General features: G+C 44.9%; 1 protein-coding gene across 1 annotated transcript; it reads left to right on the plus strand.

Moving 5' to 3' along the window:
• On the plus strand, positions 1-8,278 carry LOC142140017 (protein ZAR1-like 1.S). Its single transcript, XM_075197876.1, has 4 exons — positions 1-709; positions 4,566-4,658; positions 5,089-5,163; positions 7,752-8,278. The coding sequence occupies exons 1-4, from the start codon at positions 161-163 to the stop codon at positions 7,890-7,892; spliced, it is 858 nt and encodes a 285-aa protein (XP_075053977.1). The 5' UTR covers positions 1-160; the 3' UTR covers positions 7,893-8,278.
• Positions 8,279-13,987: the final 5,709 nt, after the last annotated feature.

Genomic DNA, 13,987 nt, shown 5'->3' on the forward strand with positions numbered 1-13,987 from the left:
TCTCTAGGTATATATAGAGCACGTGTGAGCTGCTGCATGGGTTAACGTGGGCTCACTCTCACCAGTGTTGCTCATCTCACTGATTAGCCCCAGGCAGGGGCTGATTTAAGCTGCTGACACACTGATCCTCCATGTTTAGTCTGGGAAGCAGTAAGTCAGTATGGCTGGAGTCATGTATCACCAGTATCCTGTGTTCCCCAATTATGGACCCACTTACCGGCAGCATCCCCCCTTCTACAAGCCCAAGCAGCCCTACTGGAAGGCTCCATACAAGGGAGTCCCTGGCCCCATGAAGCCTATCCTTCCTTTTGACTGTCTGGATAACTATAGGTGGGCACAGCTGAAGGCTTTGCTCAGCCAGCTAGGCCCAGAATTGGGGTTGAGTTGTTTATACACCAAGGAAGTGGGGGTGCAGGTGAACCCCAGAGTGGATGTGTCTATCCAGTGCTCGTTAGGACCCCGCACCCTAAGAAACCGCAAGGGAGGGCCCTTCCTGTGCGCCCCTGTGCCCGGGCAACATGCAGGACTTGGCATTGTAGTTCCGGTGAGATTTCCTCGGACGATCGCTGTGTATTCCAGACTGTCGGACAGGAGACTGTTCACGCTGCCGCCTTTCCAGAGGGGGGAGGGCAGAGATGTTGGGACGCAGCAGGATGATGTGGAGGAAGGAGGTGGCATTGAGGTTGGGCCCCGGAGACCCACATTCCAGGTGAGATGCTCTGTATCATGATATAAAACAGAGATACTCTGCCTGCATGGGACAGGTAACGGTGGTACTCCCCATACAATCGCCTGACTCCCTCCCTTACATTCTAGATGGAGCAGTGCTTACAATGTAATTGGTGCATGATCAGTTAGTGCCCCCTAATGTCAGCCAGGCAGCATGACAGAATCCTAACTGCATTCTAACCCCATCTTTGTGATTGACAGTCCTGGTGCTATTGCAGGTGTAGTCAATGTTATGTGACAGGGGCACAGTAGCAATGGGTGCGGGTAAATTAATATTATAGGTCAGTTTGGTTACAGTTGAGGGTGTTGGATGTCAGTTTTCCTATGTTCCCAATGTGCTCCTGTCCCTATAGTCTGTGCATGACAAACAACTACTTTTATTGCGATCTGATATATAGTAGCAGATCAGATGTGCAGTCTCCTTTCCTTCCATGTTAGAATATCTGCAGAGTATAGTCTATAGGTTACTCACAGCATCCTGCTATATATCTTGATGTGTCTCTCACAACTGAACTCCCTTATATGTTGGGAGCAATATATAATGCAGCAGGTTTAATCTTGTAACTCTATTTATACAAAGCATTAATGATACAAAGGCAACATTGAAACCTGTATCTCTGTAACAGTGTTTCAGTACAATGGTCTGTTCTATGTTGGTGAATATGGGATGTAGTTAAAAATAACATAATTTTCTTTATTTCAGTGCAGACAAATGGATAGTTACTGTCCTGCTCCACTGATGCTACAGTGGATACAATGTATATATTATAGCTAGTTATATCTGTGTATATAAACAATTTATGTCTTGTAATAGCTGCGGAGCTGCAGTCAGTAATTCTGTGTGGGGCCTCCATGAAAAGTAACTCTTATAAATTTGTACCTCTAGCCGTGACTGCTGATTATCACTGTTACCACTGCTATAAAATAGTATTAAATCTCCCCTATAAGCTGCCAGAAAGAGAAAATACTTATTGCTGTGATAAGTTTAATGTTATAGTAGAGTATGAATCCAGTTCTATCCCTACATTTATAGAACAATCTGACAGATTTTATTAAGCCTCTCCCAAGTGGGCGATCTTACATACCTGGCTGCTGGGAGTGTATATAAACTGCGTGGCGGCACTAAGCCCCTCCCCTAGCGCTCAGCAGGGAAACTTTCCTTTATACCTCTAACTCTTCCAGATGGCTCCAGGGCTGTGAGCAGACGGGGTGAATACATACACCAAAGTCTTCTGTCAGGAGTAATTGTGGGCTTGTACATGGCTATGGCGTGTGCTGGTACAAATGTACATGGATTGTGTAGTCCAAGAAGACTTGTGGTCTGTATCTGATCTGAACACTTGTGCTACGTTGTATTATACGCGTATAACCGCTACAGTGAGTGTTTGTGTCATGTGATGGTGACGTCTGTAAGGAGACTTATGAGGAATAAACTCGTTATCAGGAATAGACATCTATACACAACGCAGACACTGAGCACATAGATAATCTGTATATATCTGTATTGTGCTAGTGAGAAATGTTGTAGGATTGTGGCTGAAACTTGTTACTATACAGAATATATTTATGCAGCAGCTTTAACCATATAGGGATCACCTCACTTTGATGCTAATTTATTAACAGGATTTTGCACCGTTAATTATGTCGTCGCAACCATCAGTAGTAGGGAGTTGATGGAAACATTCTTAAAAGAAAGACTTGTAGGATATCCCAGATCCAGTAACTTGCGGGATCCCAAACAGCATGGATTTACTGGGGGATCATGTCAAATCTTATTGACTGGGTGACTAAAGTAATAAATGAAGGGGCGGCTATATAGCATATCTGGATATCAGTGAGGCTTTCGACACTGTCCCACATCGCAGACTGTTAAGTAAACTTGAAAGCTTGTTGAGTGGATAAGATCTTAGTTGCAGGATAGGTAACAGTTCTAATAAATGGAGTTTATTCACAGGAGGGAAAGGTTACCAGTGGAGTACCCCAGGAGTCTGTGCTTGGACCAGTGCTTTTTAATATCTTTATTGGTGACATTGCAAATGGTATTGAATGGAAAGTATGACTTTATAGATGATACAAAGATATGCAACAGAATACACACCAGGAGGGGTAAAACAAATGATCGCTGATCAAGGTAGTCTAGAGGAATGGTGAAGAGAGTGGCAACTACAGTTTAATGCCAAATAATGAAAAATCATGGACTTGGGTCTCAAAATCACAAAGGCTAAGTATAGTATTGATGACAGCATAATGGAAACTACTGAGGAGTAAAGGGATCTAGGAGTCACTATTTCAGGTGATAAAGCCAGGTAAGTAATGTAACAAAGCAATGAGGAAGGCAAGTCAGATGCTTCGTTACATAGGGAGAGGAATCGGCAGCAGTAAGAAGTATTATTAGGACAACTAAAAAGGTGCATGGTCTACAGCACAAAACTTACCCGGAAAGACTAAAAGATCTTATGTATAGTTTGGAGCAGAGAAGTTAAAGGGGGGACATGATAGAAACTTTCAAAGGGTTATAACAAGGTAAAACATTCTACGAAGGACGAGAAGTATTAGAACACGAGGACATACACTGACACTGGGGGGAAGAGAAGTATTAGAACACGAGGACATGTACCGACACTGGGGGAAGTAGGTTCAGAGGAAATGTGAGAAAAAACTACTTCACAGAAAGGGTAGTGGATAAGTGGAATAGCCTGCATCAGAGGTGGTAGAGGCTAATACAGTAGAGTAATTTAAATATGCTTGAGACTTAGGGATATCCTTACAAAAAAATAAAGAATCAAATAGGATTTGAGGTTACCATAGGTTACAAATATGGGCAGACTAGATGGGCCAAGCTGTTATCTGCTGTCAAATTATGTTTCTAACCATGACAGATGTGTTGTAACGATTTACTAAAAAAATCATTCTGGGACAGCTCATCCAATACTCTACTTACCGTAAAACACTGGTAAGTATCTTTGTGATGGTGACCGGACTGGAGAGTAGGTTATCTGCGGTGAGGGATCTTCAATTCCCTCTAACACAATGCTCACCCCATAGGATACAACGGCTAACGGCAACGTCAGATGGCGTTGGACAATTTCCAGAAGCTAAGTTCTTTGGAACCTGATAAAATTGCCCGGACCGCAGTTCACACTGAATATTATGGGGCTGTGGTTTAACGTGGTAATTTGTCTAATCTCCGATATCCGATGTGTTAGACTCTTAAATTATTTACTTCAAAATAAATAAACCCTGCGTAAAAAATGTTTGCGCATGGATAGGGCTTCATAGTCTCCTATGACACTTTTGCTGAACCTGACTGGGATTTATCAATTTTTGTAGTCTCTAAATTTCCTGCAATTCTAGTACTAGGTGTTCCCGAGACTAATGTGTACTTCTCATGGCAGCCAATGAGAGCACAAGCCTCCAAATTAAGTCACTGCTTCAATTAAGCACCTTTCATTTTACTCATCAGTAGCTAATTAGATTATATAGATTGCTTTATACAACTCTAGCTTGGTTTTGATACTGAACTTTATTTACTCCTAGACATGACAGCTATTGAAAAACTCCACCTAGAGGACAGAAGTGGTACTGTGCATTTACTAATAGGCAGAATAGGGACAGATACTGGGAATTTCATCAGTGCCTAGAATGAGACATGATGCTGTGCGACAGGCAAGCATGGGACTAGAGGGTGATTCCAAATGTAAACACTGGAAAATATATACATTAGATGTGTAAGGGAGGATGTACTTGATGCCCACGGGTAGTGGTACTGTGCACTAGAACACAGGTACCATAGGATCACCATGCAGCAATATACTGACTCCCATCTTTCTCTACAGTTTCTGGAGCAGAAATATGGATTTTTCCATTGCCGGGGCTGCCAGGTGCGGTGGGAGAGTGCCTATGTGTGGTGTGTTTCTGGAACCAACAAGGTAAGTACCCAGCTTCGCCGGAACAGTAAACTGCCTGTTACCCTCATAGTGGAAGCAACGTCATAGAACTCCATAGAACATGCTGATATAACAATCTGCACACATGGAAATCCGCTCATTCTCTGTGCAACTAGATCTCTAGAACTAATGAAACTTATCTGGGCTCTCTCCTCTGCTGACCGTTGAACGATTAGTAAATAATACCAGACTGAGGGGCTGAAGCCACAACTGTCCAGTATAACACTGGATGGCCCTCCTCCCTGTGACGCCTGCTTATCTCCCTGGTTTAAGGTGTAAAACTCCAGTTCTGTTACATGTAGTCTTACCTGCCCTGGGCATGGCCTTACCTTCGCTGTACTATCCCTGACCCCCCGCTCTGTATGTTTGGGGTCTTCCTGTGCTCCTGACTTTTCTCTGGTTTATTTCCCAGGTTTACTTCAAACAGTTCTGCCACAAATGTCAGAAGGGCTATAATCCCTACTATGTGGAGCCAATCGAGTGCAAGGTAAGGTCTACTGTAGGGATCACTTGCATGGTATTCATAGACCTGCTCTCATCTCTGCCGACCTGAGTGTGCTAATTATCATCCCAATTAATTTTTCACAACTGCACACCACGAAACACTGAACTGATTTGGTGTCATTTATGAATATAGACTGAAGGAAATACTTGTGGGTAAACTGAGTCCAGAGAGACTGGCTGAGGAACCTCAGGGGTAGTGTCTCCCTCTTGCATACACACTTATTTTTGGACAATATAGCTGATTTTTCACCCCCAATGTCTGAACCTGTCTGCAGAAAGACCCTTCCCCAGCTATTATATGATTATTACAGACCAATGACAGGATAGTGCTGGGAGGAGAAGGGGATTCTGGGACCAACACTGGAAGCCATGTTGGTAACTCCTTTATAGAATCTGGTGCTCTGGTATTAGATTCTCACTGAATCAGTTATTTATTGCATGCCAAGGATTCTGGAGATGTCGGCTGTTCTATTTTTATTTCCACATTGGGGTAGGAAATATGCTGTACTAGAGGTTTCCAAAAGAGAAGAGGTATATAATGGGGCACTCCGGGATGTAATAAGATTAAAATATTTATGATTTTATTGGTATACGTTAAAAATAATCCCACCTGGTTGAATAAGAAAGTAGCAAAATGGTTAAAAAAAAACCAAACAAATAATAAAATGTGTGTAATGTGTACAAAAAGTGATTTAAAATTGCAGTAATACTCTGCAAATGTTCCACTGTCTCATTAATATACAATAAACAACTTTCATTTGTCTTTCATTGACCACACATGTTTAGTAGGTTCATTATGATTCTCAAAAATGATTTCTCATATAGGGTACTGTGGTGATCCCCTACTGATAACTGTAATAAATTTATAATAACCCAAAGTGTCCATAAAGTACTAAGATGGATATAATACTTAACGTGCAGCCCTTGGAATCTATCATCTAATGATGAATGACAATTTATCTTCTTGGAGATCAATCACAAATAAAAGGTGAAAAATAGAAATGTTCTTGGAGCTTAGTGTTAGTCAATCTATATCCAGTTTAGCTTTTGAAAATGATCAATAATTATAAGTAGCACAAAAATTATGTGAATTGTTATTTCCCAGCTGATTGTTAATTAGACACTGAAGGTAAACTCGTACAGCAGAAAATCTTATGATGGGGAAGTGAATTGTTGGCTGCCTAAAACAAATCTAGACACTGGCACTATGATCAAATAGAAATAATCTCCATCTCAAAGCTGTGTACTGGCAGTATAAGCCCTCAAGGCCTTGAGAAAGAACCTTAGAGAAACGCGTGGGGTGTTCCCATCGGTCTCATCTGACCTCCATGTTTTTAGTATAGAGCCAAAGTTTAGATTTACTTTGGGCATCCAGCAACACACTTCCCTATAATAGTCCTACTGCCAGTATACTGCTTTGAGATGGTGATTATTTCTATTGGCGCATAGTACATTAATGAGACAGTGGAACATTTGCAGAGTATTACTGCAATTTTAAATCCCATTTTGTACACATTCTGTTTCTTTTAACCATTATTTCACTACTTTCTTCAACCAGATGGGATTATATTTAACATATACCAATAAAATTATAAATATATTAATCTTATTACATCCCAGAGTGCCCTATTATATACTTTCCCTTTTGTTTTTTCCAATCTGTGTTTAGGTACCACCTTCAGGTGGTGAATAACATCATTATGCTTAATGTGAACTGATTAATATGTCCATATAACAGGGGATGTATGTAATGATCACCTAGTGCGGTTTTTCTCTGTACATGACAATTTCCCCTTATAGTAATAAACATGCTGGGTGCTTGTATCACGTTCTCTGCAGACTTTAGAAAGACAGGAACACTTATGGGTCATATTTTCCCTTCTCATGTCCACTTCTCTAAGGAAAGGATCCATGGTCCACATTTATTCTACCAAAATCACTAGCCAGAAATTTACATGGAATGTGTGGATACACTCCTGCACAACTCACACCCTGTCAATTAAATGATGTTCCTCTGGTAAACCTTGCCTCCCCTCACATAGGCAAACTGAGGGGCGGAGGGGGTTCCTAGTGCCTGGAAACCCCCCTCCAAGCCTGGGGCACTGTATAATTGAGGTGGCTGGACCCTGCTCCAGCTTCACACGGCTCTGCTTAAAAAGGGAGAGCTGTCTGCACCTAACAGTAGTCCACGCAGCATTGCCCATATATATTATGGGGATAGGAAAAGTTGGAGAGCAGCCAAGCACTCTAAAATTATAGCCACGCCCCCATGCAGGCTGGTCACGCCCACTGGTGGTGTGGAAACCCCCCTCTACAAATCCTGCGTTTGCCTCTGCCTCACCTCACCTCCCCAATCAATTTCATCACTAAAGTTATATAATAGGTAAATGATTCTTCTAAACCTACATTCCAGCTTCTCTAAACATTTGACCAACACAATGTGCAGGAAATCCTCTGCCCCTAATGGTAGATCTGGCCCTGACCAGAGGACAACATGGCTTCTATCTGCCCTCTATCCCTGACTGGCACTACACCCGTCGGCCTCTGTATAATCCCTGTCTGTCTCCCCAGATCTGCATGAAGGCCTGCTGCTCCTGCCCCGAGCGGAAACATATCGACCTCAAGCGACCTCACTGCCAGGAGCTGTGCGGCCGCTGTAAGGGCCAGCGCCTGTCCTGCGACAAGACCTACAGCTTTAAATACATCGTCTGAATGGCGGCAGAGCCATGTTGGAAGGACTCCTGTCGCCACACCGCTAGTGGTGGCCTATTTATTTTGGAAGCGAGTTGTCTTTAGTGTTTGCACTGGATAATTGTATAGTTTGTTTGTTTTTGGTTTTTGTTTTGTTTTTTGTGTAAAATGAGTAGTTTGTAAATAAAAACAATGATTTTTGTTGGAACCTGGATTTATGAGTACATCACTGTTAAATGAAATGAAAGTTCGGATACTGTACCTACGACGGATGCTTGGGAAGATCCGCGACGGACGTTTACTTACCCTTGTTGCTGAGTGTCAGCTGTTCCTGTATATAGCACCTCATCCCTTCAATGTTACATTGACTATAAACACTGCAATCTTAAAATAATAAAAAAACCAAAAAAAAAAAACTTTCTTTCCGGTTTTTATTCAAACTCTGTAACGAATGGGGGTCTCTGGGGCTACGGTCACAGGAGTCTGCGGACGGGTCCGGACAATTCCAGGAGCTGCCTCAGGTTTTATCTGAAATATTTATTTTAGAGTTGCCCAAGTAAAATCTTTTTATTCCTGGAGTTTGGTGCACTTGATTTAATTTGCTAACACTACAACCCCAATATAGAAATAGATTGTAATAGCTGATACTGTCTCTTGGGATCAATAACCCGCTGCCCTAGCCCAGCCTCTGGATGTTACAATCTGCTCTCTAGATAATCCAGCACTACGACCCCGCAGTTATTCTGCATCTAATTGGATTGGTCTTTAAACGTCGGTGACATAGGCTGCTATTGGGGTCTCTGGGGACAGTATTGGGGTTATGAAGAGTCCTGGAATGGAGGCTCCTTAATATGACCCATGTGTCTTGGTCTCCGGCAGTTTCGTTACACATTTTGTTTGGTTTATGTACTTTGGGTTGAATATTGGGAGGAAGTGGAGGATCGATGAGCAGATAACTTGTTTCCTTCCTGCAGTATGATCATATCTGCAATAAGAGGACTGCAGCAGACCTGTCGCCCCACTTAGTCTCCCTTGCTGGGGGTAGTACTAGATATCTGTGCTTCCTCTTCCATCCTGGGGCAATGCTGACTATACCTTGTGGCCCCCTCCCCGCTTGGTTAGTCTGCCTTCCCTTTCATCTACTCACCCCTCCCCTTCTGGGGTAGAGAGCGGGAAGCTGAAGGATGGCAGAGGGTAACGGTGAGTCACCCTGTACTGATTAACCCTTCCTGTACACGTGTGGTGTCTGACTTCTTACAACCCTCTCGCTTTTCCCAGTATGATAAACTGGTGTTTCAAGCCTCCATCTCTGCATATGGCAGGGACACTAATTTTTAGATGTAATCAAGTGACTGAGGCATGATGTCAGATTGGCTCCTCTACAGGTTAATAACCGACCACTCTGACTTTATTTACCTTTTACATGAAGCCGACGGTTTCCTTTAGTTGTGTAAAAATGTTCTCGAACACCCTTATATCTGATGTATTTGGGAATTCCGCCAACAAGCAGAAGAGAAGCTTTTGAATAATTTCTTCTTTAATCTGTAGGAAGTGTCTGGTGTTGTTCATGGTTCCAGAGTGGAGGGGAACTCCTCATAGGGGGGGATGCAATTGGCTGTGTTATGGATAAAAATAACGCAACCTGCACCTTATTACCATTGTTATGGTGGTTTCAACACCAGCAGAAAACTGTGTTTAAAACTACTGTAATAACAGTAATAGTTTTAAAGCCACGCAAATTCGGGGGAAATTAATTTCCCCGTGTTGGTAGCTCAGGAGGCTTTAAGAACACGCACAAAATGGGAGATCAAAAATGTCTAAAGAACCACACCCAGAGTGGGCCATTTAATAAAACTATTTCCGATGGCAGGACAACATTGATGCTACAGGGCCGTGCTCTGGTAGTTACCCTCCGGTGATGAGTCGTGTCGTCTGGGGGCACAGATGTGAGTGATGGAGCGATTGCTGCAGTGTCCTATACTGAATGAATAGTGCAGTTTTGGGAGGAGAGAGGGTGTTTGCAGCAACAAACTGGTCGATTTGATAGTTTTGCTTGCTGGGATGAAAGTGTGTTGGGGATCTAGTGATTGACACCATTAAGCATGCATCTGCCCATACAATGGAAGTGCCACATTAATCATACCTTGGAGGATGTTGCTTTTCCATCTTGGCACAATATAGTAGAAGAGAAATGAGGGTACATTCATTTAAGAGATGTGCCCCAGAGGAGGGGGCACAGGGCATCTTACTTCTGCTATAAAAGATATGGGCACGAGTCTATATCACGTCCCTGTAGTACTCGCAGATCCCAGCAAATATCTAGGCCAGATGCAAGGACAGTAATAAGGGGTCTCCAAAATTAGAAGGTCCAATACTGATTCCTGGTGCACCCGACTACTAACGGTACCGCAATAGCTTCCAGTTATCACTATCGCTAATCTTCCAGCCATGTACATACATCTTCCCTCCTCTGATGTACCACTCTGGGCTTTTTCATTAGGTACATTACCCCCAGTATATTATGTAGCTCTCTGAATGGGATCTGTCTCTCTACAGTGCCTCCACCTGAGTCTTGTACACAGTATGGTGAGATGAGGACTGTGACTGGATACACCAGGGGTGGACTCGAGAAGCCTCTTGTTTCTGACCACAAACTGTGGTTAAGAACAATCCAATGGGTGTTTATTTTGGGGAAAGTAAATAAGGCTGAGTGCACACTCCAAAATCTTCTGACCAATGTGTTATCGACATTGATTGTACTAACCAGAGCCTGATTTAGACCTTATGGGGCCCTAGGCAAGATACTGGTTTGGGGCCCCCTTCCCTGAAAAACTCCATAGCACTAATTTTTTTAGCGTACTATATATCCCTATAGTCGACTAGAAGGAAACTCTGTCGCTGTGCCATCAAAGGAGGTGTGGCCATACTATTGGGGGAGTGGCTTGCATCATTGGGGGCACACCTAGCAGATGAAAAGAGCTAGGCCTCCCTCTTGCAGAAAACCCTGCATTGCTGCATACACCAGCAGCATTTTTAGTGGAAGATAAGTAATTTCAATTTTATGTTTTTGCAAATATTTGTTTTGTGCTGTAACTAACTCTTGTAGAAGAGTCTGCTGTTTTATTACTACTTGTAAGTAAATCATGCCTCCAAGTGAAATTACAATACTACTGTCTTGGATCTTGCATAAATTATTTAAAGGAGAGATCCACTCCCCCTAAAGAAGATTCTACCCAGAACCTCAAATAACATGTACATCACACTGATCCCCTGCATCACACCCGGCAGTTAAAGAATTATGACCATGGACCCCATATTTTGTCAAAGGATCTAGCAGATTTTTTTAATTATACTGGTCATACACTCCATACGATGAATGTTAAGCTAAAATAAACTGAGGGCAGCTGTGGGGCGGTCATATGGGTGCTTCTAGTAAATGGCTGCGTAGGAGAGTTGACAATTCTAAAATATTAAGCTTATTTTTAGCATTTTATGGGAAGGCTGTCACCTCCTATCTCATTTACCCTGTAACGCTCAGTGGGAAGCAGCTGATCGAGAAAAGGGGACTTCTCAGAAGTTACCTAATACTTCACAAAGCAGGACAAAGCACAGCTACATCCGGAGACGCCGCACGTACCAGCAGAACAGTGAATTTCTTGACTCCGCATCCGTTACCAAAGGGGATATCTTACTCTGACGAGGTTTAACATAATTACAGACCTTAAGACAGTGGTTCCCAAACGTCTCAGTTCAAGGCACCCTTAGGGTCTCCATAGTTTAGGCACCCCTAAATCAGAATAATTACCAAGCAGTCCCGTATTTTAAGTACTGGGTTCAAAATAACGTTATAAGTATTTAGGTCAGGACAGAAATACTTATTAAGTTGTTTGCAAAAATAAGACACATAAATCCAACAATGTGCCCCTCGTTACTTTTGTCCCTTCATCGTCACACTGTGCCCCTCCATCGTCACACTGTGCTCCTTCACATCAACTCTGTGCCCCTCCATCGTCACACTGTGCCCCTTCACATCAACTCTGTGCCCCTCCATCGTCACACTGTGCCCCTCCATCGTCACACTGTGCCCCTTCATCGTCACACTGTGGCCCTCCATCGTCACACTGTGCCCCTTCACATCAACACCGTGCCCCTCCATCGTCACACTGTGCCCCCTCCATCGTCACACTGTGCCCCTCCATCGTCACACTGTGCCCCTTCACATCAACTCTGTGCCCCTCCATCGTCACACGGTGCCCCTTCACATCAACTCTGTGCACCTCCATCGTCACACTGTGCCCCTTCACATCAACTCTGTGCCCCTCCATCGTCACACTGTGCCCCTTCACATAAACTCTGTGCCCCTCCATCGTCACACTGTTCCCCTTCATCATCACACTGTGCCCCTCCATCGTCACACTGTGCCCCTCCATCATCACACTGTGCCCCTCCATTGTCACACTGTGCCCCTCCATCATCACACTGTGCCCCTCCATTGTCACACTGTGCCCCTCCATTGTCACACTGTGCCCCTTCACATCAACTCTGTGCCCCTCCATCGTCACACTGTGCCCCTTCACATCAACTCTGTGCCCCTCCATCGTCACACTGTGCCCCTTCATCATCACACTGTGCCCCTCCATCATCACACTGTGCCCCTCCATTGTCACACTGTGCCCCTCCATCGTCACACTGTGCCCCTCCATTGTCACACTGTGCCCCTTCACATCAACTCTGTGCCCCTCCATCGTCACACTGTGCCCCTTCATCATCACACTGTGCCCCTTCATCGTCACACTGCGCCCCTTCATCGTCACACTGCGCCCCTTCATCGTCACACTGTGCCCCTTCATTGTCACACTGTGCCCCTCCATCGTCACACTGTGCCCCTCCATCGTCACACTGTGCCCCTTCACATCAACTCTGTGCCCCTCCATCGTCACACTGTGCCCCTCCATCGTCACACTGTGCCCCTTCATCGTCACACTGTGCCCCTTCATTGTCACACTGTGCCCCTTCACATCAACTCTGTGCCCCTACATTGTCACACTGTGCCCCTACATTGTCACACTGTGCCCCTTCATTGTCACACTGTGCTCCTCCATCGTCACACTGTGCCCCTCCATCGTCACACTGTGCCCCTTCACATCAACTCTGTGCCCCTCCATCGTCACACTGTGCCCCTTCACATCAACTCTGTGCCCCTCCATCGTCACACTGTGCCCCTTCATCATCACACTGTGCCCCTCCATCATCACACTGTGCCCCTCCATTGTCACACTGTGCCCCTCCATCGTCACACTGTGCCCCTCCATTGTCACACTGTGCCCCTTCACATCAACTCTGTGCCCCTCCATCGTCACACTGTGCCCCTTCATCATCACACTGTGCCCCTTCATCGTCACACTGCGCCCCTTCATCGTCACACTGCGCCCCTTCATCGTCACACTGTGCCCCTTCATTGTCACACTGTGCCCCTCCATCGTCACACTGTGCCCCTCCATCGTCACACTGTGCCCCTTCACATCAACTCTGTGCCCCTCCATTGTCACACTGTGCCCCTCCATCGTCACACTGTGCCCCTTCATCGTCACACTGTGCCCCTTCATTGTCACACTGTGCCCCTTCACATCAACTCTGTGCCCCTACATTGTCACACTGTGCCCCTACATTGTCACACTGTGCCCCTTCATTGTCACACTGTGCTCCTCCATCGTCACACTGTGCCCCTCCATCGTCACACTGTGCCCCTTCACATCAACTCTGTGCCCCTCCATCGTCACACTGTGCCCCTCCATCGTCACACTGTGCCCCTTCATCGTCACACTGTGCCCCTTCATTGTCACACTGTGCCCCTTCACATCAACTCTGTGCCCCTACATTGTCACACTGTGCCCCTTCATTGTCACACTGTGCTCCTCCATCGTCACACTGTGCCCCTCCATCGTCACACTGTGCCCCTTCACATCAACTCTGTGCCCCTCCATCGTCACACTGTGCCCCTCCATCGTCACACTGTGCCCCTTCATCGTCACACTGTGCCCCTTCACATCAACTCTGTGCCCCTCCATCGTCACACTGTGCCCCTTCACATAAACTCTGTGCCCCTCCATCGTCAC

The sequence above is a fragment of the Mixophyes fleayi genome, chromosome 2, assembly GCF_038048845.1.
Source record: "Mixophyes fleayi isolate aMixFle1 chromosome 2, aMixFle1.hap1, whole genome shotgun sequence".
Classification (NCBI taxonomy): Eukaryota; Metazoa; Chordata; class Amphibia; order Anura; family Limnodynastidae; genus Mixophyes; species Mixophyes fleayi.